At 43.3% G+C, this 27,785-nt stretch overlaps 1 protein-coding gene across 1 annotated transcript in view; it reads right to left on the reverse strand.

Annotated features, from left to right (window-relative positions):
• Nucleotides 1-27,785, reverse strand: part of LOC135544248 (disks large homolog 4-like) — an 88,463-nt gene that overhangs the window by 54,039 nt on the left and 6,639 nt on the right. Inside the window, exon 2 of the mRNA XM_064971710.1 lies at nt 2,309-2,470. Within this exon, the coding sequence (XP_064827782.1) occupies nt 2,309-2,470 (162 nt within the window). The remainder of the gene's footprint in view (nt 1-2,308; nt 2,471-27,785) is intronic.

Consider the following 27,785-nt stretch of genomic DNA (forward strand, 5'->3'; position numbering starts at 1 on the left):
GAGTGTTAGGTAAGAGAAGGAAAGGAAAGCCAGAGGATGAGTGTTAGGTAAGAGAAGGAAAGGAAAGCCAGAGGATGAGTGTTAGGTAAGAGAAGGAAAGGAAAGCCAGAGGATGAGTGTTAGGTAAGAGAAGGAAAGGAAAGCCAGAGGATGAGTGTTAGGTAAGAGAAGGAATGGAAAGCCAGAGGATGAGTGTTAGGTAAAATAAGGAAAGCCAGAGGATGAGTGTTAGGTAAGAGAAGGAAAGCCAGAGGATGAGTGTTAGGTAAGAGAAGGAAAGCCAGAGGATGGGTGTTGGGTAAGAGAAGGAAAGGAAAGCCAGAGGATGAGTGTTAGGTAAGAGAAGGAAAGCCAGAGGATGAGTGTTAGGTAAGAGAAGGAATGCCAGAGGATGAGTGTTAGGTAAGAGAAGGAAAGCCAGAGGATGAGTGTTAGGTAAGAGAAGGAAAGCCAGAGGATGAGTATTAGGTAAGAGAAGGAAAGCCAGAGGATGAGTGTTAGGTAAGAGAAGGAAAGCCAGATGGTGAGATAAGAAACAAAAGTGGGGACATGGAACTAGACATGGAAAAGGCATGGAAAACTAGGCATGGAAAACTAGGCATGGAAAACTAGACATGGAAAACTAGGCATGGAAAACTAGGCATGGAAAACTAGGCATGGAAAACTAGACATGGAAAACTAGACATGGAACTAGACATGGAAAACTAGACATAGAAAACTAGACATGGAAAAATAGACATGGAAAACTAGGCATGGAAAACTAGACATGGAAAACTAGACATGGAAAACTAGACATGGAAAACTAGACATGGAAAACTAGACATGGAAAACTAGACATAGAAAACTAGAAATGGAAAACTAGACATGGAACTAGACATGGAAAACTAGACATGGAACTAGACATGGAAAACTAGACATGGAAATAGACATGGAAAACTAGACATGGAAAACTAGACATGGAACTAGACATGGAAAACTAGACATGGAAAACTAGACATGGAACTTGACATGGAAACCTAGACATCGGAAAAATAATCAAAACACAAAAAACCTGCCATCACCACCACCACACTTATTCCTGTCATTGGGTGGAACATTCCATATTATAAGCTGTATAACAGCTTGATCTCTCCTTGCCTAATCAGCAACTAGGACCAGACCTATCAGCATTACATTAACATTGAGGAACACTAATGATTATTTCACAGAATAAATGCTTAAGGTGTCAATAAACAGAACATTTCACATGAAGTGAATCCAGTTTCTCCAGTGCAGAAATTAAGTTGCAGTTCCTCTTAATTAACACACGAGGGGGCAAATACCCTTCGATCTGTGTGACTCCATCTCAAAGCGGAACCAACAAAGTAGGGAGTATTCCAAAAATAGGGAGAGACAATGAACATCACACCTGCACTTTATCATAACATAAGAGATAATGATCAAATGTATGTGTTGTTGTAATTAAGCAATACCATAACCTGAATCAGTGATAATCTCATTTAACCTTCATCTACACTAAAAGAGAGCCAACAGGGAACTCAGGGAGCACTATATCTGTACTTGGGATCAGTGGAACAGATAATCCTGGAGATCAGACCAGACAGTCTCACAGAGGGGCCTTTGATATGAGCAGCATGTACAGAGAAGTGAAAACATCAAGTCCCCTTAGGTCCTGCTGACACTGCAGTGAGTGTAGGAGGACTTAACTGGGCAGATGATTGGTGATGTCATAATGCAATGATCAAAATGTCACGTCACAGACATGTCCTCAGTGAAGTCTTAATGATCTTTTCTTCAAGAAATGTCATATAATTTAGGATAGTTTTCAGGCTCCTTGACTCTAGACTTCAGAGAAACCACATGGATCAGAACAAGTCCAGGAAAAGACAGGAGTCATATCATTCAAGTCACAGTACACAAAATAAATCCAATACACAGACTGAGTGATAGAGACACTGACAAACTGTGAATGTTGATTTCAGAGACAAAGACAAATGTGAATGCATTTTTCCCAAGAGGATGCACTGAGAGAGAGAGAGAGAGAGAGAGAGAGAGAGAGAGAGAGAGAGAGAAAGAGAGAGAGAGAGTGAGAGGGATAGAAATAGATGTAGAGTGATATAAAGAGACAGTTTGTGTGTGGGTGGTACCATGCATGGGTGGATATATTTGCTTGTGATTGTTGTGTGTCCTTCTTTAAAGGTGGAGATATACTGTAAGTGTGGGTGCAGTGATTAATGAGTGTGTGTCCTACCTGACAGAGGTTTGTCGTACCTGACAGAGGTATGTAACATACGTGAGTTTGTCCTACCTTGATAGGGGAGATGTGTGTGTGCGGAGTGTAGCCATGCATTGCCTCCATGGCGGCGAGGTTCTTATCGCTCATGTGAAGCATCTCAGCGCTTTTCCCTTGACCCAAATGGGCTGGACTGTGCTCCAAGGGGGGTGTCTCCTCATCCTGGTACCGGTACTTCTACAGAGAGAGAGAGAGAGAGAGAAGTAGAGAAAGAGAGAGACGTGAGGGATGAGAGAAGGGGGTGGTTAATGCTATTCGGCATTACATATCAGGGGTTAACAATAGTGATGAGGATCAAATTGATACAGTTACATATCAAGATATTATGTTGGACAATATATCCTATTGTTTTGATAATATTATTTTTGTGCTAGTTAGCTGTACCTGCATCAGCTAGCTTGTTCTCCATATTCTTTTTAAACAGGGAGACAATTTGTTTTCAGCACTTATTTCCATTACTGAACAGCTCTCTCTTGTCCCTCTGCAGCAGACATATGGGGAGCAATATGTTTGCAATAAAATCACAGTATCAAATCACAATACATATAAACTGAACAAAAATATAAAAAGCAACATGTAAAATGTTGGTCCCATGTTTCATGAGCTGAAATAAAAGATCCCAGAAATGTTCCATATGCACAAAAAGCTTATTCTCTCAAATGTTGTGCACAAATGTGTTTACATCCCTGTTAGTGAACATTTCTCTTTTGTCAAGATAATCCATCCAACAGACCGGTGTGGGATATCAAGAAGCTGATTAAACACCATGATCAGTACACAAGTGCACCTTGTGCTGGGGACAATAAAAGGCCACTCTAAAATGTGCAGTTTTGTCACACAACACAATGCCACAGATGTCTCAGGTTTTGAGGGAGCGTGAAATTGGCATGCTGGCTGCAGGAATGTCCATCAGAGCTGTTGCCAGAGGATGTAATGTTCATTTCTCTACATGGTTTTAGAGATACTGAGTGATTTTAGAGATACTGAGTGGTTTTCTTTCATGAACTGTCACTATAGATTTTTGTTCAGTATTTAATGGTGAGAATGGCATTGCATATTGTACCGGCACCTAAGTATAGTGATACCATTGTATTGTGGGGTCCCTGGCAATTCCCAGCCCTAGTTAACAACAGCTTTCATTTCAACACAGACACTGTGCCTCAGCTAAATGTAGCTCATAAATGTAAACGTTCCTTGCTTCTGTGGTTGTTACACTTTTAATGCACCAACCAAGAAAGGGCAAGAGTAAGGAGTCAGTGTGGCTCCAATGTGCTTCCATTTATGCACAGAAAATAACAAAACTGCTGTAGTGCATCTGAGAGCTGTTTTTGGACAGAAAATGGGGCCCTAAATGAGTCCACTGTGAAGTAAGTCTAAAACCATTATCCCTCACCACAGCAGCCCAGCAAGCTAACACTCTGTTACTAACCAATAACCATAGCTACCACCCTACTGATATCCAACACCTGGGCAACTTTCCAACAGCTAACCCACTGTGCTAGCCACACACTGGGGCCTACACTCAGGTAATGAATGACATAGAAAACTCAAATGTGCATGTAGTGTTTTAACACCAAGACATTAGAAGAAGGCCCCGCATCATACAGCCAATCTGCCGGAGCGACCTTAGAGGTTATTGTTCATATCTGTGTAACCAGTTCATAGCTAACCCCTGGCTAGCCTGTCCCCTGGCTAGCCTGTCCCCTGGCTAGCCTGTCCCCTGGCTAGCCTGTCCCCTGGCTAGCCTGTCCCCTGGCTGTGTACACTACACTCTGCAGTACTGCAGTCTGACAAGCCTCTGACCATCCTTAGAGCCCAGAACATTCTAGGGGTTGACTGAGTGTCGCCTGCCTGCCTGGTGGCCTGAGACTGAGTGTGGCATTCAGATTGGTGTCACGGTGCTACCATCCCCCCTCCTCTCTTTGGCGCTAGGCTGACGGGTCGGCGAGGGAGGTGCAGCACTAAGGAGGGACTGGTCTCAGATCAGCTGCCTAGCAACCAGAGCAGAGCAGGGGGCAATCAGCACTGCTGCTGGATCACATTACACTGAGACAGCAAGACCACAACACATACACACACAGAGAGAGAGAGAGAGAGAGTGAGGGAGGGAGGGAGGGAGGGAGGAGAGGGAGAGAGAGAAAGGGAGAGATTGGAAGAGGTAGAGATGGGTGCGTGGATGAGCGAGGAAAGGGTTGTGAAATGTAAAATAATAAATGGGAGAGAGATGGGAGGGGGTTTGAGAGAGGGAAGTGGAGAAATGGGAGAGGGGGTAGGGGGTTTGAGAGAGGGAAGTGGAGAAATGGGAGAGAGGGGGAGGGGGTTTGAGAGAGGGAAGTGGAGAAATGGGAGAGAGGGGGAGGGGTTTGAGAGAGGGAAGTGGAGAAATGGGAGAGAGGGGGAGGGGGTTTGAGAGAGGGAAGTGGAGAAATGGGAGAGAGGGGGAGGGGGTTTGAGAGAGGGAAGTGGAGAAATGGGAGAGAGGGGGAGGGGGTTTGAGAGAGGGAAGTGGAGAAATGGGAGAGAGGGGAGGGGGTTTGAGAGAGGGAAGTGGAGAAATGGGAGAGAGGGGGAGGGGTTTGAGAGAGGGAAGTGGAGAAATGGGAGAGAGGGGGAGGGGGTTTGAGAGAGGGAAGTGGAGAAATGGGAGAGAGGGGGAGGGGGTTTGAGAGAGGGAAGTGGAGAAATGGGAGAGAGGGGGAGGGGGTTTGAGAGAGGGAAGTGGAGAAATGGGAGAGAGGGGGGAGGGGGTTTAAGAGAGGGAAGTGGAGAAATGAGAAAGAGAGGGGGAGGGGGCTTGAGAGAGAGAAGTGGAGAAATGAGAAAGAGAGCGGGAGGTGGTTTGAGAGAGGGAAGAGGAGAAATGGGAGAGAGGAGGAGGGGTTTGAGAGAGGGAAGTGGAGAAATGGGAGAGAGGAGGGAGGTGGTTTGAGAGAGCAAGGAGGAGGAGATAACAAGGAGGAGGAGAGAGAAAGGAGGATGAGAGAGAAAGGAGGAGGAGATAACAAGGAGGAGGTGTGAAAACATTTTTAATCAGAGGAAAGTAAGCAGGCAAGAAAATAGATTTGATGCTGATCAAATTAAGGCTGTGGTAGGAGTGTATCTTGGATGTGATCATGTACATGTATGTTACAGTAACATGCACTGCTAGTTAGATTTAATGTAATTGCATTTAAATGAATGCTTATGTAACAGTATAACTTTAGACCGTCCCCTCGCCCATACCCGGGCGCGAACCAGGGACCCTCTGCACACATCAACAACAGTCACCCACGAAGCATCGTTACCCATCGCTCCAAAAAAGCCGCGGCCCTTGCGGAGCAAGGGGAACAACTACTTCAAGGTCTCAGAGCACGTGACGTCACCGATTGAAACGCTATTTAGCGCGAACCACCGCTAACTAAGCTAGCCGTTTCACATCCGTTACACTTACTCTTAACTTCAGATAATGGAAGATAATTCAATCAATGAAATCACTCATGTGTGGTCTTAAGGGAGAGTCCATCCAGAAAAGCAGTTGGGAAGGCAGAGATAGCCTACACATGACACAGCAACTCTCAATTCAATCACTACCAGTCATCTCCACAAAGGGATTACACAGACAACACATCAAGGCAACTAAAATGTTTGGAATTACTTGGGGTTATTAAGAGAATGTGAACCAGAGAGTAATGTTATTAAATATGTTCTACTGTATGTCCCTTTACACTAGTCCAGGGCTTCACTCCATTTGGTCAAATGACCTTTTGGCATCTGTAGTTTCAGTCATCCTGGCCGAAATTCAACTCAGCAAGTCTACTAAGTAATGGAATGGGGCTTGTGCTAGAGCAACACCAAGCCAGCCAGCAGGGAGGTTGGAACAGGCCAGGGAGACAGCGTTGGAGAGAAGAGAGGAAAGAGGGGAAAGAGGAGAGATAGTGTAGAGAGGATACTGAATTGACAATCATAAAATACACCCGTCGTTCCCGGCTACACTGACAAAGAAATGATCCGTCTATAATTTCAATGGTAGGTTTATTTGAACAGTGAGAGACAGAATAACAACAAAATCCAGAAGAACACATGTCAAAAATGTTATAAATTAATTTGCATTTTAATGAGGGAAATAAGTATTTGCCCCCCTCTCAATCAGAAAGATTTCTGGCTCCCAGGTGTCTTTTATACAGGTAACGAGCTGAGATTAGGAGCCCACTCTTAAAGGGAGTGCTCCTAATCTCAGTTTGTTACCTGTATAAAAGACATCTGTCCACAGAAGCAATCAATCAATCAGATTCCAAACTCTCCACCATGGCCAAGACCAAAGAGCTCTCCAAGGATGTCAGAGACAAGATTGTAGACCTACACAAGGCTGGAATTGGCTACAAGACCATCGCCAAGCAGCTTGGTGAGAAGGAGACAACAGTTGATGAGATTATTCGCAAATGGAAGAAACACAAAAGAACTGTCAATCTCCCTCGGCCTGGGGCTCCATGCAAGATCTCACCTCGTGGAGTTGCAATGATCATGAGAATGGTGAGGAATCAACCCAGAACTACACGGGAGGATCTTGTCAATGATCTCAAGGCAGCTGGGATCATAGTCACCAAGAAAACAATTGGTAACAAACTACGCCGTGAAGGACTTGAAATCCTGCAGTGCCCGCAAGGTCCCCCTGCTCAAGAAAGCACATATACATGCCCGTCTGAAGTTTGCCAATGAACATCTGAATGATTCAGAGGACAACTGGGTGAAAGTGTTGTGGTCAGATGAGACCAAAATGGAGCTCTTTGGCATCAACTCAACTCGCCGTGTTTGGAGGAGGCGGAATGCTGCCTATGACCCCAAGAACACCATACCCACCGTCAAACATGGAGGTGGAAACATTGTGCTTTTTGGGTGTTTTCTGCTAAGGAGACAGGACAACTTCACCGCATCAAAGGGACGATGGACGGGGCCATGTGCCGTCAAATCTTGGGTGAGAACCTCCTTCCCTCAGCCAGGGCATTGAAAATGGGTCGTGGATGGGTATTCCAGCATGACAATGACCCAAAACACACGGCCAAGGCAACAAAGGAGTGGTTCAAGAAGAAGCACATTGAGGTCCTGGAGTGGCCTCGCCAGTCTCCAGACCTTAATCCCATAGAAAATCTGGAGGGAGCTGAAGGTTTGAACTGCCAAACGTCAGCCTCGAAACCTCAATGACTTGGAGAAGATCTGCAAAGAGGAGTGGGACAAAATCCCTCCTGAGATGTGTGCAAACCTGTTGGCCAACTACAAGAAACATCTGACCTCTGTGATTGCCAACAAGGGTTTTGCCACCAAGTACTAAGTTATGTTTTGCAGAGGGGTCAAATACTTATTTCCCTCATTAAAATGCAAATCAATATATAACATTTTTGACATCTGTTATTCTGGATTTTTGTTGTTCTGTCGCTCACTGTTCAATTAAACCTACCATTAAAATGATAGACTGATAATTTCTTTGTCCGTGGGCAAACACAATATCAGCGGGGGATCAAATACTTTTTTCCCTCACTGTATACATCATGCTGGCGCCATGTTTGGGCCAACTGTTTCTCCTTTAGATCAACGATTGTCTGTCCATGAGTAAATGCATATCAGTATTTCCATTTCGATTTTCAATACACTTCAAAATATTGGTACATTCCAACACTGCTGCTCCTCAGATTTGTAACACTGATGGAATTGAGACACTGATCTCTTACTCTCATTTTTCTTTCTTGTTCTCTCTCGCTCACATTCTCATTCTTTCTCTGTGCTATCTGGGCTTCGGAGTGGAGTCTGTTTGAGTGTGTGTGTGAAGCTGTGGTGCAGGATGGTGTTAAGGGAAGGAGGGAACTAGAATCTGGTGCCCGAAGGGAGAGGAGAGGATGAGAAGTGGAGGTGCTGCCTGGGTCTCACAAGTATCTGGATATGTTAGATACCACAGAGACCCAGGCACCTTGTTAATGGACACAGCACGGCCAATTGGCAGAGCCAGAGAAGAAACGGTTATCTAGATACAGCTAAGAGACTGGGAGGAAAACAGGCTGAAGACCCATTCCATGCCATGGGGAAGGAGAAACAGAGCAAGCTGTCCGGGCCAGAAACACCTGAAAATGGGAGGGGCGAAAGAGGGGATGAAGTGGATGGGCGAGTGAGGGAATCAAATCAACAGATACGGCCAGGTGACGGCACCAGTCTAATAAGTGTCTTTGAAAGCATGATATACTTAGGCTGTGGTTGTCCAACTGGAAACACATACTGTACCAAGCCCATCGCTGGGTGACAAATCCACAGGTTCTACAGAACTCAGTTCTTAAAGGGACATTTCACCACTGCTCTTTCACTGTATATGTTGTTATGTTATGAACATATAATATGTGTCATAAAAATGGAACATTTCCTCACTACACACAAAATGCAAGCGTTTCTGCATCTCACCGGTAGAAATGAGACATTTACACATCATGGTTGTAAGCAAACCACAATATCCAGAATTCATTGCGATTTCAGGATGTAGGACTGTCACGTCGTGTGTATAGGTGGCAGGGAAGTCAGGCGCAGGAGAATCGAACTTCGTTTGAATGGAGTAGTTTAATAACTTAAACAAACACAGCTCCAAAACCATTTTACATAAATTAAAGCAAAGTGGGTACGAGGACCCGTCGCCCCACCAATACAAACAACACGAGCATGAAAAAAAATATCTCTAATAAGGACATGAGGGGAAACAGAGGGTTAAATACACAACAGGTAATGAATGGGATTGGAACCAGGTGTGTCGGGAGACAAGACAAAACCAATAGAAAGTGAAAAATGGATCAATGATGGCGAGAAGACCGGTAACGTCGACCGCCACCCGAACAAGGAGAGGCATCATCTTCGGTAGAAGTCGTGACAAGTACAGCGCCTGTCGAGGTGGACCCATAGAACATCAGCGTGTGAATAATTATTTATTTGGATTTTTGTGTTGAGAACAACTGTACAGTTTAGTCACGGTGTGGTGCTCAACGTGGCTGTCCAAACTAAAAGCAAGCACAGGCTGCTGGGGTATAATTTCATTGGTTACCTTACTAAGTCTGGCAGCGGTAACATAGCTAACTAGGCAGATAATTACATTTTATCTATACCAAATCTTGCTAGCTTTCGTAATACGCTGGCTAGACATTCCAAAGCAAATCAATGTAATTAGCCAACTACTTTCTGATGATGTGATTTGTAACTTTGCAAGCTAACATTAGCTACTTTAGGTTACATTAGCTACAGCCTACCGAGCCGTATCGAACCGCTGGCTAGCTCTTGAAAACCCTTCTCGTATGTAGGTTTTTCAGCAGTTACATTCGTCCACATTTGGCTTTATGTGAACTACACTTCCTATGCTGTGTTTGATTATTGAAAAGTCAATAATCAAAATGTTTTTCGAAACATATGCTGATATGCCCCATATCTCTCATATCAGCAAGAAATAATATTTCAAAAAAATATACATACTTACTGTAACAGTTTTGCACAGATCCACAAGCTGTGTGTTCCTCCAGTTGACAAACTACACTTCCTCTCCACTTACGTTTACACACGGGTGTTCAGAGCACGCTAGATCAAAAAAGTATCACAGGTATCTGCCTATGTCTTCAGTCTGTCTTCTGTACACAAGAGAAGTAGCATGGCGTTATGGCCATGTGGGAACACTAATCCTATAAAGGTGTGTAGTAATTGAACCTTTTTTTTGTGTGAAAATGATGAGGGTCCCTGGTTCGCGCCCGGGTATGGGCGAGGGGACAGTCTAAAGTTACACTGTTACATATTTTTATTTTTATTTATTTATTTCACCTTTATTTAACCAGGTAGGCTAGTTGAGAACAAGTTCTCATTTACAACTGCGACCTGGCCAAGATAAAGCATAGCAGTGTGAACAGACAACACAGAGTTACACATGGAGTAAACAATTAACAAGTCAATAACACAGTACAAAAAAAGGGGAGTCTATATACAATGTGTGCAAAAGGCATGAGGAGGTAGGCGAATAATTACAATATTGCAGATTAACACTGGATTGATAAATGATCATGTACAGGTAGAGATATTGGTGTGCAAAAGAGCAGAAAAGTAAATAAATAAAAACTGTGGGGATGAGGTAGGTGAAAATGGGTGGGCTATTTACCAATAGATTATGTACAGCTGCAGCGATCGGTTAGCTGCTCAGATAGCTGATGTTTGAAGTTGGTGAGGGAGATAAAGGTCTCCAACTTCAGCGATTTTGCAATTCGTTCCAGTCACAGGCAGCAGAGTACTGGAACGAAGGCGGCCGAATGAGGTGTTGGCTTTAGGGATGATCAGTGAGATGCACCTGCTGGAGCGCGTGCTACGGATGGGTGTTGCCATCGTGACCAGTGAACTGAGATAAGGCGGAGCTTTACCTAGCATGGCCTTGTAGACGACCTGGAGCCAGTGGGTCTTGCGACGAATATGTAGCGAGGGCCAGCCGACTAGAGCATACAAGTCGCAGTGGTGGGTAGTATAAGGTGCTTTAGTGACAAAACGGATGGCACTGTGATAAACTGCATCCAGTTTGCTGAGAAGAGTGTTGGAAGCAATTTTGTAGATGACATCGCCGAAGTCGAGGATCGGTAGGATAGTCAGTTTTACTAGGGTAAGCTTGGCAGCGTGAGTGAAGGAGGCTTTGTTACGGAATAGAAAGCCGACTCTTGATTTGATTTTCGATTGGAGATGTTTGATATGGGTCTGGAAGGAGAGTTTGCAGTCTAGCCAGACACCTAGGTACTTATAGGTGTCCACATATTCAAGGTCGGGACCATCCAGTGTGGTGATGCTAGTCGGGCATGCGGGTGCAGGCAGCGATCGGTTGAAAAGCATGCATTTGGTTTTACTAGCGTTTAAGAGCAGTTGGAGGCCACGGAAGGAGTGTTGTATGGCATTGAAGCTCGTTTGGAGGTTAGATAGCACAGTGTCCATTGACGGGCCGAAAGTATATAGAATGGTGTCGTCTGCGTAGAGGTGGATCAGGGAATCGCCCGCAGCAAGAGCAACATCATTGATATATACAGAGAAAAGAGTCGGCCCGAGAATTGAACCCTGTGTCACCCCCATAGAGACTGCCAGAGGACCGGACAGCATGCCCTCCGATTTGACACACTGAACTCTGTCTGCAAAGTAATTGGTGAACCAGGCAAGGCAGTCATCCGAAAAACCGAGGCTACTGAGTCTGCCGATAAGAATATGGTGATTGACAGAGTCGAAAGCCTTGGCAAGGTCGATGAAGACAGCTGCACAGTACTGTCTTTTATCGATGGCGGTTATGATGTCGTTTAGTACCTTGAGTGTGGCTGAGGTGCACCCGTGACCGGCTCGGAAACCAGATTGCATAGCGGAGAAGGTACGGTGGGATTCGAGATGGTCAGTGACCTGTTTGTTGACTTGGCTTTCGAAGACCTTAGATAGGCAAGGCAGAATGGATATAGGTCTGTAACAGTTTGGGTCCAGGGTGTCTTCCCCTTTGAAGAGGGGGATGACTGCGGCAGCTTTCCAATCCTTGGGGATCTCAGACGATATGAAAGAGAGGTTGAACAGGCTGGTAATAGGGGTTGCGACAATGGCGGCGGATAGTTTCAGAAATAGAGGGTCCAGATTGTCAAGCCCAGCTGATTTATACGGGTCCAGGTTTTGCAGCTCTTTCAGAACATCTGCTATCTGGATTTGGGTAAAGGAGAACCTGGAGAGGCTTGGGCGAGGAGCTGCGGGGGGGGGCCGGAGCTGTTGGTCGAGGTTGGAGTAGCCAGGCGGAAGGCATGGCCAGCCATTGAGAAATGCTTGTTGAAGTTTTCAATAATCATGGATTTGTCGGTGGTGACCGTGTTCCCTAGCCTCAGTGCAGTGGGCAGCTGGGAGGAGGTGCTCTTGTTCTCCATGGACTTCACAGTGTCCCAGAACTTTTTGGAGTTGGAGCTACAGGATGCAAACTTCTGCCTGAAGAAGCTGGCCTTAGCTTTCCTGACTGACTGCGTGTATTGGTTCCGGACTTCCCTGAACAGTTGCATATCGCGGGGACTGTTCGATGCTATTGCAGTCCGCCACAGGATGTTTTTGTGCTGGTCGAGGGCAGTCAGGTCTGGAGTGAACCAAGGGCTGTATCTGTTCTTAGTTCTGCATTTTTTGAACGGAGCATGCTTATCTAAAATGGTGAGGAAGATACTCTTAAAGAATGACCAGGTATCCTCAACTGACGGGATGAGGTCAATGTCCTTCCAGGGTACCCGGGCCAGGTCGATTAGAAAGGCCTGCTCACAGAAGTGTTTTAGGGAGCGTTTGACAGTGATGAGGGGTGGTCGTTTGACTGCGGCACCGTAGCGGATACAGGCAATGAGGCAGTGGTCGCTGAGATCCTGATTGAAGACAGCGGAGGTGTATTTGGAGGGCCAGTTGGTCAGGATGACGTCTATGAGGGTGCCCTTGCTTACAGAGTTAGGGTTGTACCTGGTGGGTTCCTTGATGATTTGTGTGAGATTGAGGGCATCTAGCTTAGATTGTAGGACTGCCGGGGTGTTAAGCATATCCCAGTTTAGGTCACCTAACAGAACAAACTCTGAAGCTAGATGGGGGCAATCAATTCACAAATGGTGTCCAGGGCACAGCTGGGAGCTGAGGGGGTCGGTAGCAGGCGGCAACAGTGAGCGACTTATTTCTGGAGAGAGTAATTTTCAGAATTAGTAGTTCGAACTGTTTGGGTATGGACCTGGAAAGTATGACATTACTTTGCAGGCTATCTTTGCAGTAGACTGCAACTCCTCCCCCTTTGGCAGTTCTATCTTGACGGAAGATGTTATAGTTGGGTATGGAAATCTCTGAATTTTTGGTGGCCTTCCTGAGCCAGGATTCAGACACGGCAAGGACATCAGGGTTAGCAGAGTGTGCTAAAGCAGTGAGTAAAACAAACTTAGGGAGAAGGCTTCTGATGTTGACATGCATGAAACCAAGGCTTTTTCGATCACAGAAGTCAACAAATGAGGGTGCCTGATATTGCTGATATGAAAGATCCCTTATGTTTACAAAAACGTACCACAAGCGATGCGTGTTAACGTTTAGAGCAAGCGTCGGGACTGTTAACAAAACACCCCTGGTCAGAAGATTCCATCGTTAATAGGCGCTAAAGCAGTTAGTGTATATGAATGGGGTTAGCTAGCTAACTAACTACCACAGAGGCTGACGTGACTGACCTATGTGTTCTATTTACAGATACTGATCCCATCAACATCAAGCTCCGCACCAATAACTAATGTAAGTCACCTTAACTAAATCTTTCCATGACTCCATTATGAGAAAATAAATATATAATAGGAAAAGACTGAGGTAAGTTTACACCACAGTCAGCAGGAACAGTTAAGTCAATGTATGACATATACAGAACAGAAATATAAATGCAACGTGTTGGTCCCACGTTTCATGAGATGAATAAAAGATACTAGAAATGTTTCATACACACAAAAAGCTTATTTCTCTCATTTTGTGCACAAATGTGTTTACATCCCTGTTAGTGAGGAGTATTTCTGAAATAAAGCCCTTTTGTAGGGAAAACTCATTCTGATTGGCTGGGCCTGGCTCCCCAGTGGGTGGGCTTGTCTCCCCAGTGGGTAGACCTATGCCCTCCCAGGCCCACCCATGGCTGGGCCTGGCTCCCCAGTGGGTGGGCTTGTCTCCCCAGTGGGTAGACCTATGCCCTCCCAGGCCCACCCATGGCTGCGACCCTTCGCAGTCATATGAAATCCATAAATTAATTTATATAAATTGATTGATTTCCTTCTATGACCTCAGGAAAATCTTTACAATTGTTGCAGACAGCAGGCTCAATTAACCAATGACATCAGCCTCCAGTATTTATGCTGCAGTAGTTTGTGTCGGGGGGCTAGGGTCAGTTTGTTATATCTGGAGTACTTCTCCTGTCCTATCCGGTGTCCTGTGTGAATTTAAGTATGCTTTCTCTAATTCTCTCTTTCGGAGGACCTGAGCCCTAGGACCTTGCCTCAGGACTACCTGACATGATGACTCCTTGCTGTCCCCAGTCCACCTGGCCGTGCTGCTGCTCCAGTTTCAACTGTTCTGCCTTATTATTATTCGACCATGCTGGTCATTTATGAACATTTGAACATCTTGGCCATGTTCTGTTATAATCTCCACCCGGGAAACAGCCAGAAGAGGACTGGCCACCCCACATAGCCTGGTTCCTCTCTAGGTTTCTTCCTAGGTTTTGGCCTTTCTAGGGAGTTTTTCGTAGCCACCGTGCTTCTACACCCGAATTGCTTGCTGTTTGGGGTTTTAGGCTGGGTATCTGTACAGCACTTTGAGATATCAGCTGATGTACGAAGGGCTATATAAATAAATTTGATTTCATTTGAACTGTTCAATGATCTCATTCCACAATACCTTTTGCCTACCAATGCTGATGGCATTGATACAGTCAAGACAGACACCTTCTAGTCTCCATGACAGTAGTCTCGCATTGTCATACCTTCAAAATCATGTCATTGTCATGCCTCCCGTTTTAGGGAAGCCTGGTTCTCGACGAGGCTACCACGACAGTGATCTAATTTGCAGTGGTACCAATCATTACACTTTTGATTCACAATAGACAGCCCCCAACCAGTTAGTAGCCTTTATGGACTGATATCAAAGTGAACACCCTTACCAATAAACTGGATTTATCCAAAGGTCACAAACAGCTCTCTCTGAATTTAAGGATAAGAAGCTATATTCCAGCTAGCACATTTCTGAGAACCATATGTTTCTTAGAGCTTGGTGAGAGTGTGGTTGTCCTATGATTATTTTCCATACAACCTTCCCAAAACCTTTTGGGAATGATACAGGATAGTTGCTTGGCTTTGGAACATTCTCTGCACATTTTAAGGAACTTGACAACAAAAAAAATGGAATAATATTGGTATTTCATTACTTTAAAGATACACTATGCAGAAATTGCAACCAGCCATTTCCTGGTTGCTAAAATTCTAATAGACCGTTTCATTTCAGTTCATGTGACTGTCTTTGTGCTTGTTTCCACCCGCCTTCAGGTGTCGCCCATCTTCCCCATTATCCCCTGTGTATTTATATCGGTGTTCTCTGTTTGTCTGTTGCCAGTTGGTTTTGTTTGTTGAACCTACCAGCATTTACTTGTTTTTCCCGGCTTTGACCCTTCTTCCTGCCCTGACCTTGAGCCTGCCTGCCGTCCTGTACCTTTGCCCCACTACTCTGGATTACCGACCTCCGCCTGACCTGAGCCGGCCTGCCGTCCTGTACCTTTGCCCCACTATTCTGGATTACCGACCTCTGCCTGACCTGAGCCTGCCTGCCGTCCTGTACCTTTGCCCCTGTTGTTGTAATAAACATTGTTACTTCAACACAGTCTGCATCTGGGTCTTACCTTAAACATGATCGAGACAAAACAAATAGTCAATGTGTAGAGAATAATTGTTCAATCTAAACCTCTGAAATATTTTTCATCACCAAAAATATTGTATATTCAGCTGCTTGAAGCATGGTGTACAAAACCACGAGTAAAAGATGCAAAAACGAAACAGCACACAAAACAGATCTACTGCTTCGTAGACTTGCTTTCAACGGGAATTACAGATCTATGACTCACATTTCTATGTGAATTTGATTGAGTCGCCCTAAAAACGTACATATTGTTGCTTTAAAGGAATGTTTCCTAAAAGTTGGTTAATTTCAATGTTTGTAATGTTCTAGGAACTTTCTCCATGTTTGACACTGAGAATGTTCGCAAATAATTCAGAGAATGGTAAGAACAAAGGTTCTGTGGGAATTTAAATACTTTTTATTTGACTTAACTAGGCAAGTCAGTTAAGAACAAATTATTATGTACAATGATGGCCAAACCCTCTCCTAACACTGATGACGCTGGGCCTATTGTGCGCCACCCTATGAGAATCCCAATCATGGCCGGTTGTGATACAGCCTGGGATCAAACTCGGGTCTGTAGTGACGCCTCTAGCACTGTGATGCAGTGCCTCAGACCACTGCGCCACTCAGGATCAAAACGTTTCCTCAGCATAACGTTTCCTGTAAGTTTCCTCATCCCACTGGGCACAGACGTCTATTCCACGTTGGTTCAATTTCATCAATATGATGTGGAAATTAAGAAAAGTTTCCATAAAAGCACAATAAAAATGTTGTAACCTTTAGAGAACGTTCTAAGAAGTATTATTTACAAACATATACATTCCGTTCTCAGCATCAACAAAACTCTATCCTCTATCTTGTTAAGTGTGTTAAGGTGTGTTGGACGCACCCACTATTTCGCCACATCTGATCTTAATGAGGGCTTGTTTCCTTTTGAAATGGGGTCTGCTTGAATAGACTAAAATAAACAGCTTTGTATGCATTAAAAAAAAATGGCATTCTAGCTCCATCCTGGTGGCGGAGTGGACTAACTCCATGGATAGCGAACAGAAGATTCGAAGCTCACTGATACATTTTTTAAAATAAAAAAACAATTTGTTTGCATGATTAATACCTATCTGGGCTTGGAGTTCAAAAAAGTGAACACAAACTAAGCTAGCAGTGTTATTAAAAGTCTTATTGAAACATTCAGTGAAAGTTTTAAGGAAGTTATGAAAATATGTCAAAATAACCTCGAATTTACGTTCTCAGAGCGTTAATAAAACCTACCAGGAAAACATTCTCAGAACCTCCCTGTAGCCTAAAAATAAGTGTTCCTAAACAGGCTAAATGTTCACTTCTGTTCCCAAAATGTTTAAAAAACATTCAGTTTTACCGGTCAGGCAAGGCATGGCTTCCTCCCACAACCAATTGGAAACCAAAAACATATATTCCCAAATGCACTAGCTGGGATCTATATGGTCTCTTAGTTGGAATGCAAAACAGAAAGCTCATGACCCACAGCTGAACATAATGATCCTGCTGGTTTACATGCTGACCATTGACTTAAACAGCACAAATGTGAAGTATAAGGTTTATTGTTCATTGATGGTCTTTATAAGATAATCAAATGGTACAATCTCTGTAACATGCATGGATGGCTCAGATATGCTGGTTGATATGTCATGGAAATTGCCTGTGGAAATGGCAGATCTAAATGTCGGCATGCAAAGTCACTTGACCGCAGTGTTGATCTGAACACACAGTACTGTATATCAGGCGTGAATAATCCATATGAGTAGGCCCATAACACCAGGAAACACATATTAGGCCTATCGCCAGCAGAGGCTCACATTTCAAAGCTTCAGATAATCAGGGACTAGATCATTATGTGAAAGTGGAAACACAAAAGTAGCCTAAAAATAAAAGCTGTGTGAGGTAGTGGAATCATCTTTGGGGAATGATCCCAATGCTCAGTCAGCAATTTCATTGTGTCAACTGAACGGTTTCAGATTTTGAACACATGAGACGAACGTGCACACGCACAAATACACACACCAACACACAAGCACGCTCTATTGTATCTCATTCATCATTTTATGCCATCTGTCTCGCCATCTCATCGCTTTCTCCCAATATACGTGAATTGTGTTGCAATTACAAACTGTTGTAATAGCTTCGCTACAACTGTTACACCAAAACTGCTCTAAGCTTACCTTGCAACCGAACATGAGGGAGAGAGTCCGGTTGCTGCAGATGACCTTACACTGACACATCATCGGTGAGAGGCACTTCCTAACAGGCGGAGACATCTGTTCAACACCCATAGACCAGACCATACCCGTCCACCGCCAGATCAGCGATGCTGGAGAAGAGGGAGCGTTGAAGAGCGGTAGTGGGTGCAGGTGACTAGGCTATCCACAGTTGGTAGCCTACCCTGAAACGTGCTAAGCTACTCAACGCTAAAATCCGACGTTAAACTCCAAGCGCTTGTATGATCAGAAAATCTAACTTCAGCTCGGGAACATTAGTTATGGATTATAGCCTAGCCTATTAGCTCTAAGGTTTGCTTAGACACTGGACAGATGTTAATTAAGGATGAAATGCTGTTGTTCACCTCATGTTCCTTCTATTCAAGTGTTACAAGAATAACCATCATTCATGATTTGCACAAGTCTTCATCCACATCGGACTCTCTCTCTCTCTCACCACCGTAAGGTTTGGATTTCATGCGCAATTATAATTGGAACATGTATTAGGCTCTGCATAAGTGAATCAAGACAAAAACAGTTATGTTATAGGCTCCCATGCGGACATAGGCTATCGATAATCCACGACATACACAATGATTTTTGGACGGTAGGTTATTTTTATCAAAATATGCAAACAAATCATCAATAAACAGTAAATGATTTACTATCATGAGCTGACGTTTCCACATCATAGTCCCCTCAAGTTGCTTGCTGTTCACGCTCTCAACTCCGCAGCGATAATAGAAAACCCATATGGTGTTATAATAGCGCCTCCACATGTACAAATTGAGAAGTGTCTGCTGGGAACTCTCCATGGTCCTGAAATGCGATTTTTTTCCCACCTTTATTTAACCAGGTAGGCCAGCTGAGAACAAATTCTCATTTACAACTGCGACCTGGCAGTTGAATAAAGCTTCAGGACCGCAGTGGCCAGTGACACACTATTTTCAGCGTGCAAATGCAATCGCCTGTATATCAGTATGTGTCGGTATGTTTAACACTGATACCAGTCCTAAATCTAAATTAGAAAGTTATGGTCAAACATGCAGAGACACATACTCACACAAGGCCATCCAAAGTCTGTGTATGGTTGTATGACAAAACGTCCATATTCCATCCTCTCTCGAAGAACATAGCAGAGGCCCAGCTAAAACACACCGGAAAGGCTATATGCCTTACCGGGCTCTTCTGGCCCAGATTAGTGTAATATGCCCCCACTTCACTTCACCCGCCTCTCCCTCCCTCCCTCCCTCTATCTATCTCTCTCTCTCACACACACACACGCACGCACGCACACACACACTTACAAGTGTAGATGTCAATCTATGATAACAACTAGAAACACTGAGATTATCGGAATCAAACTTTTCAAGTGGTTCTCCTGAATATTCGTTTTTTTTGTGTGTGTGGGGGGGGGGCTGACTGCGTCCACAAGGTGGAGCGAGAGAACCAGGTGGACAAAATATTGTGCATTCATCTCAGGACCGACTGCGGCGATGTGCTCCACGCTCTCGAATGACGTCAATGTTAAGTGGAACAGATGCGACGGTCGGAGACGCACAGTGTGTGCATAGATAAAATACCTTTTTCATTTTATTCCAAAAACCTTGTCTCTCCCCCGTAATAAGAGGCACGTAAGGTGTCAGGGACGTTATACAATTAACATTTATGGGCTGTCGTTATTCCAAGAGGAAGTTCACCATTCACAGTTTATAGCCTACCGTACGTGTAATATCCTGGATGAATTCCGTTTTACCCTGTAGCCTTGCATTCCAGAGAGACCACAGAGGTTCATAAACTAACAAATCAATTGTGTACACAGCCAAGTAACTCCACACGGCTTTCATCCAATCATTACCAAACCATACGTTTGAAAACCTTGCCTGGGTGCAAACACTTAGCACTGACAAAAATCAAATGTTTAAATCAAGAAAACTCACTGTAAATATTACGCTTTATAAAATGCTAAAAGCATGTCATTATTTGCCCAAAAAGCCTATTTTCATATTGCTACAGCCTAAAATGGAATGGAACAAAGAAGAAAGTCAAAAAGAAAAACTTGTAGAAAGTTAAATATATACCATGTGTGTGTATGTGTGTGTGTGAGAGGGAGAGAGAGAGCGAGATAGAATCACACACTGTTTCACTCTGTTTCTGCATTATGCATAATTGTGTATATGACCAAGCATGCTGTGCTTTGGAACCCCACAACATGGTTTCCACTGATATTGTCTTCTAAAATAGAGCTTCCACCTTGGTTGCGGTACCAAACATTGGGGAGGCAGACAGATAAAAGACTCAGATGTTTCTGAACAAATGCAGGATGACAAACAGTGTGAAGATTTCATTGATAGATGTATACTGTTAAAAACTGCTTGTCACAACAGGTACACCCAAAGAAAATAATCTCACTGTCCGTGATTGTTAAATACACGTTCAAGAGAACATAGACATTATCCATATTAGAAGAAACTGGAGGCCTTCCAGTGTTATCCAAAACACTATAGCCTGCTTAAAGAGGCTCTCAATGATAGTGTTATGGTTATATACCATGATGTAGTCCATTTCTGGTGTGTTATATGTGAATGGCAGACAGTGTGGGACCTAGCCTAGCTGCCACTGTCACAGAAACCTGTATGTGGGGCTGGCCTACCCCTCAGTGGGTTCAGGCAGTACAGCTCTCACATCACATGGTGGGACCCTGCTTGGATATATGATCAATAATGGCCGTTTTTTTAAACATTTCTATGGATCTTAAAAAGAGGTGTCTGTTTAGTCATCAACACCCCCCCCCCTATATTCTAAAATAGAATTTGCAAAACCACTAAACTACTGTCCACCACTGCTACATTGAAAGTTGGCATTGTGTAATAGTAAGTTTGACATCACACTGCTACATTGCGTATCAGTAATATTCATATCCCAGAAGTATATTGTGTAGTAATGAAATTTACATCCCAACAATACATTGTGTAGTAGGGAACTACTAGTGGTGTAAAAATACTTTTTAAAGTACTATTTAAGTCGTTTTTGGGGGTATCTGTACTTTACTATTTATATTTTTGACAACTTTTACTTCACTACATTAATGTACTTTTTAGTCCATATAGTTTCCCTGACACCCAAAAGTACATTTGGAATGCTAAGCAGGACAGAAAATGGTCCAATTCACACACTTATCAAGAGAACACCCTTGATCATCCCTACTGCCTCCGATCTGGCGGACTCACTAAACACAAATGTTTAGTTTATAAATTATGTCTGAGTGATGGATTGTGCCCCTGGCTGTCAAAAAAAATAGAATAAGGAAATTGTGCCATCTGGTTTGCTTAATATAAGGAATTTGATGTATAGCATTTACTTTTACTTTGTACTTTTACTCAAGTATGACAATTGAGTATTTTTTCCATCACTGTACTTAAGTACATTTAAAACCAGATACTTTTAGACTTTTACTCAAGTAGTATTTTACTGGGTGACTTTCACTTTTACTTGAGTCATTTTCCATCAAGGTATCTTTACTTTTACTCAAGTATGACAATTGAGTACTTTTTCCACCTCTGGGAACTACACATCGCAACAGTACATTGTGTAATAGGGAACTACACGTCCCAGCAGTACATTGTGTAGTAGTGAACTACACTTCACAGGCCTATATTATGTAGTAGTGAACTACACGTCCCAGCAGAACATTCTGTAATAGTGCCAGCAGAACATTGTTTAGTAAAGAACAACAAATCCCAACAATACATTGTGTAATAGTGAACTACACGTCCCAGAAGAGCATTGTGGAGTAGTGAACTTCAAATCCCAGCAATGCATTGTGTAGCGGTGAGCTTCACATCCCAACACTGCACTGCATCTGGTGAACAAGCAAGAGAGAGGATACCCCACAAGAGCTAGAGTGTTTCCATGACAACATCTGCAGGGGGTGGGGATTCCCTGTCGAATAGTCCATTGGCTAGCTGGCTGGTGGTCAGGTTACCGGGTTCCTATGGTATGACTGCACATCCTCATGAACTATTACAGCCTCTTAGAGTGTACAGTCAGGCCATGGGTCTCCTCATCCTCCTGCTGCTACACCGGCTGTCACTGGCTTCCACCTCACTGGCCTTGACTGATACACCTTTCATGTGTTCTAGTCTCCCCTCTCTCATGATTCGATGTGATTTGGGGTTGATTAAGACACACCTTTTATGTAACACGAGGGGATGTGTTGTGATTTTAGTTAAGTGACGAAAGCATAATTGTAGGTAACAGTCAGTTACATGACTACGGCAATTTTGTTTGGTAAATGTCAGATTAAAGCACTATATACTGTAGAGTTAACTCAAGAACAGCTCTACGTTAACATAATAGAAACACAGCACAACTTTCAGATTGTCAGATATACAGTTGAAGTTGGAAGTTTACATATACCTTAGCCAAATACATTTAAACTCAGTTTTTCACAATTCCTGACATTTAATCCTAGTAATAATTCCCTGTCTTAGGCCAGTTAGGATCACCACTTTATTTTAAGAATGTGAAATGTCAGAATAATAGTAGAGAGTGATTTATTTCTGCCTTTATTTCTTTCATCACATTCCCAGTGGGTCAGAAGTTTAAATACACTCAATTAGTATTTGGTAGCATTGCCTATAAATTGTTTAACTTGGGTCAAACGTTTCAGGTAGCCTTCCATAAGCTTCCCACAATTAGTTGGGTGAATTTTGGCCCATTCCTCCTGACAGATCTGGTGTAACTGAGTCAGGTTTGTAGGCCTCCTTGCTCGCACACACTTTTTCAGTTCTGCCCATAGATTTTCTATAGGATTGAGGTCGGATTTGTGATGGCCCCTCCAATACCTTGACTTTGTTGTCCTTAAGCCATTTTGCCACAACTTTGGTAGTATGCTTGGGGTCATTGTCCATTTGGAAGACCCATTTGAGACCAAGCTTTAACTTTCTGACTGATGTCTTGAGATGTTGGTTCAATATATCCACGTAATTTTCCTGCCTCATGATGCCATCTATTCTGTGAAGTGTACCAGTCCCTCCTGCAGCAAAGCACCCCCACAACATGATGCTGCCACCCCCGTGCTTCACGGTTGGGATGGTGTTCTTTGGTTTGCAAGCCTCCCCCTTTTTCCTCTAAACATAACGATGGTCATTATGGTCACAGTTCTATTTTTGTTTCATTAGATCAAAAGACATTTCTCCAAACAGTACAAATTTTGTCCCCATGTGCAGTTGCAAACTGCAGTCTGGCTTTTTTATGGCGGTTTTGGTACAGTGGTTCCTTGCTGAACAGCCTTTCAGGTTATGTCAATACAGGACTCATTTTTACTGTGTATACCTTTGTACCAGTTTCCTCCAGCGTCTTCATAAGGTCCTTTGCTGTTGTTCTGGGATTGATTTGCACTTTTCGCACCAAAGTACGTTCATCTCTAGGAGACAGAACACGTCTCCTTCCTGAGCGGTATGACGGCTGCATGGTCCCATGGTGTTTATACTTGCGTACTATTGAACGTACAGATGAACGTGGTACCTTCAGGCGTTTGGAAATTGCTCCCAAGGATGAACCAGACTTGTGGAGGTCTACAATATTTTGACTGAGGTCTTGGCAGATTTCTTTTGATTTTCCCATGATGTCAAGCAAAGAGGCACTGAGTTTGAAGATAGGCCTTGAAATACATCCACAGGTACACCTCCAATTCACTCAAATTAGCCTATCAGATACTTCTAAATCCATGACATAATTTTCTGGAATTTTCCAAGCTGTTTAAAGGCACAGTCAACTTAGTGTATGTAAACTTCTGACCCACTGGAATTGTGATACAGTGAATTATAAATGAAATAATCTGTCTGTAAACAATTCTTGGAACAATTACTTGTGTCATGCACAAAGTAGATGTCCTAACCGACTTGCCAAAACTATAGTTTGTTAACAAGAAATTTGTGGAGTGGTTGAAAAACTAGTTTTAATGACTCCAACCTAAGTGTATGTAAACTTCCGACTTCAACTGTACATGATATGAAACCCAAGGAGCGGCACTATTTGAAAGCACCTGTTGAGAGAATACTACCTTAGGGTACCTGATGCTACAGATGTAGGATCTTAATTTGACTAGTATTGTCGTAGCAAAGTAATCCTGCAGCAACAAGATTTTCACTTTTAGTCCATAATGTTGCTTGGTGGTTAAGCTATTAGCTGGACAAAAGTAGGCTTCATGAAAGTGCAATACTATTAATATTGAGATTCCCTAAAAACACGCCACTTCGATACAGCTATGTAGCAGGTTAGAACAGGTTAGAACAAATTACTCAGTAGGTTAGGAGAATTAACGTAGCAAGTTAGGATAATTTATGTTAAGGTTTAGAGAAGGTTTAGGGTTAGTGTTAGTGGAAATGCTCTCCTAACCTGTTACGAAAAATCCCTTCCGGTCGTAGCTGTATCAAACTGGTGTGTTTTTAGGGAGTCCCGTTAATGTAACTGTGTGTTAAAGCAGGACCCCTCATTTAGAGCATGATACCTTGGCACTCTTTCGAGATAATCAGTTCTGCAACCTTTGTAAGACTCAAAGACTGTTTCTCCTTTTATTAGATTGAAAGGCAACACGTGCTGAAAGCAGAACGAGGGGGAGCTAGGTTTATTGTTTTTAAACTTTTGAAAGTCTCAGAAAAAGTATTCTGTTGAAAACGTTTGGTTACTAGCTACCTTTTGAATTCGGATAGCATTCGGTTAGCATCTGTTGCTGGGACCGCCACTATCTGTCCAGGGATCCTGCCAACCAAAAGTCTGAAGAGCTGCTCGGTGTAGCAGCTAGCCTAGCTGCTAACTAGCTATTCAGCTAGCAAGGTTTCCTGTACTTGAACATAGCCATCGACACGGATAGCCCTTGTGGCTAGGACTGCGGATTGTCCCGGGCATGTGGTTGTCTCAATCCCTGCTGTTTGTTGCAGTTTCCGGAACTACGTGCAGCACCAGCGTTAGCCTACGTCGCTACCATGACATACAAAGCCAAAGCCTGTTGAAGTAACGGAGAGGACAGTGTTTCTCTAGCACAGGTGAAGGAGCTTTTAAGCAAACAAAAACGTTTCTACAAGCAGTTGTTACAACAGGAAAATAGCTTCAGCTGTATATGTTCAGAGCCATATTCCTGTAAATCTTAGAGAGGATCTCATGTCTAGTACTGTTGAAGAGGTGTATAGTTTCACATTCACCTGCCTCAGCTGATGCCTCTTGTTTTGGGGTGCTGCTATGGGTCACCAAGTGCTAACATTCATTATTTGGATAATATACTATATATACAAAAATATGTGGACACCCCTTCAAATTAATGGATTCGGCTATTTCATCCACACCCGTTGCTGACAGATGCAATCTCCATAGACAAACATTGGCTGTAGAATGGCCTTACTGAAGAGCTCAGTGACATTCAACGTGGCACCGTCATATGATGCCAACTTTCCACATCTCTGCCCTGCTACAGTTGCCCCGGTCAACTGCAAGTGCTGTTATTGTGAAGTGGAAACGTCTAGGAGCAACAACGGCTCAGGTGCGAAGTGGTAGGCCACACAAGCTCACAGAATGATACCATAATCGTCTGTCCTCTGTTGTAACACTCAATACCGAGTTACAAACTGCCTCTTGAAACAATGTTAGCACAAGAACTGTTTGTAGGAAGCTTCATGAAATGGGTTCCCATGGCCGAGCAGCCGCACACAAGCCTAAGATTTGCAATGCCAACCGTCGACTGGAGTGGTGTAAAGCTCGCTGCCATTGGACTGTGGAGCAATGGCAACACGTTCTCTGGAGTGATGAATCACTCTTCACCATCTGGCAGTCCGATGGATGCCAGGAGAACGCTACCTGCCCCAATGCATAGTGCCAACTGCAAAGTTTGGTGGAGGAGGAATAATGGTCTGGGGCTGTTTTTCATGGTTTGTGCTAAGCCCCTTAGTTCCAGTGAAGGGAAATCTTAATCTGAGATTCTAGACTATTCTGTTTGGGGAAGGCCCTTTCCTGTTTCAGCATGACAATGACCTCATGCAGAAAAGTGAGGTCCATACAGAAATGGTTTGTCGAGATCTGTTTAGAAGAACTTGGCTGGCTTGCACAGAACCCTGACCTCAACCCCATCGAACACCTTTAGGATGAATTGGAACGCCGACTGCGAGCCAGGCCTAATTGCCCAACATCAGTGCCCGACCTCACTAATGCTCTTGTGGCTGAATGGAAGCAAGTCCCTGCAGCAATGTTCCAACATCTAGTGGAAAGCCTTCCCAGAAGTGTGTAGGCTGTTTTCGCAGCGAAGGGGGGACCAACTCCTTAATAATTGCCCATGATTTTGGAATTAGATGTTCGACGAGCAGGTGTCCACATACTTTTGGTCATGTAGTGTATGTTTGCAATGCTTGATAATGTGTGTGATGTTAACATAGAGGTCTATTTTGGGGTGACCTGAATATATATATACTGGTTTTCATCAAACTATCCGCTTATGAGGAAGCTGCTCACTGTAACCAGTGCCTGTTATCTGGCTCAGGTTATTAATCAACCTACCAGGGTGTTTAGAAACAGTACAGGAACTACAGTAAATCATCCACGTGTATTGATAATATTTTTACCCATGCTGCAGAACTTTGCTCTAAAGTTATATCCATACCCATTGGATGTACTGATCAGAATATAGTGGCCATATCAATGAAAGCCAAAGTTCCAAAGGCTTGTCCTAAAATAGAGAATAATAGATCATACAAAACCTTTTGTACTGATTCCTATGTTGAAGTCACAAAAAATATGTTCTGGTCTGATGTGTGTAATGAGGAGCATCCAGACCATGCACCTATTAAGAAACTGACTGCTAGAACTGTTAAAGCCCCGTGGATTGATTAAGAATTGAAACATTTTATGGTTGAGAGGGATGAGGAAAAAGTACTGGTTTATAAGTCTGGCTGCACATCTGATTGGCAAACCTACTGTAAATTGAGAACTTAAGTGACTAAACTGAATAAAAATACAAATAAATTATGATGGAAAAAAATCTTTGGAATAGTTTAAATGAAATTATAGGCCGAAGGGGCTAATTCCACTCTATCTTTCACTGAATCAGATGGATCATTTATCACAAAACCATTTGATGTTGCCAATTACTTTAATGACTATTAAATTGGCATAGTAGGCAAACATAGGCATGATATGAAAAAAGACTGTGAGCCATCATATTCATTCATAAAATACCTAATAATGAAAGAAAAGCATTGTAATTTTGTAAAGTACGTTTGGGTGAAGTGGAACAATTATTGTTGCCTATCAATAATGAGAAACCTCCAGATAATGACAGCTTAGATGGAAAGCTGCTGAGGATGGCAGCTGACTATATTGCCACTCCGATTTGTCATATTTTTAGTCAGGAGAAAAATGTTTGTCCTCAGACCTGGAGGGAAGCTAAAGTCATTCCGCTACCGAAGAAACCTTTAATGGTTCTAACAGCCGACCAATCAGCTTGCTACCAACTCTTAGCAAACTTAAGAAGAACTAATAATGACCAGATATAATGCTACTTCTCTGTAAACGAATGAACAACAGACTTTCATCATGCTTATAAAGAAGAGCATTCTGCTGCTCTGGTCTTTATTTTACTCTTATTATTATAAATCCTGATGCTTAGCTACTTCACCCTGCCTTTGTGTACATGTCTACCTCAAGTACCTCGTACCTCTGCACATGGATCTGGTACTGGTACTCCCTGTATATAGCTCCATATTGATCTGGTACTGGTACTCCCTGTATATAGCTCCACATTGATCTGGTACTGGTAATCCCTGTATATAGCTCCACATTGATCTGGTACTGGTACTCCCTGTATA

This window comes from Oncorhynchus masou, chromosome 8 (genome assembly GCF_036934945.1).
Source record: "Oncorhynchus masou masou isolate Uvic2021 chromosome 8, UVic_Omas_1.1, whole genome shotgun sequence".
Lineage (NCBI taxonomy): Eukaryota > Metazoa > Chordata > Actinopteri > Salmoniformes > Salmonidae > Oncorhynchus > Oncorhynchus masou.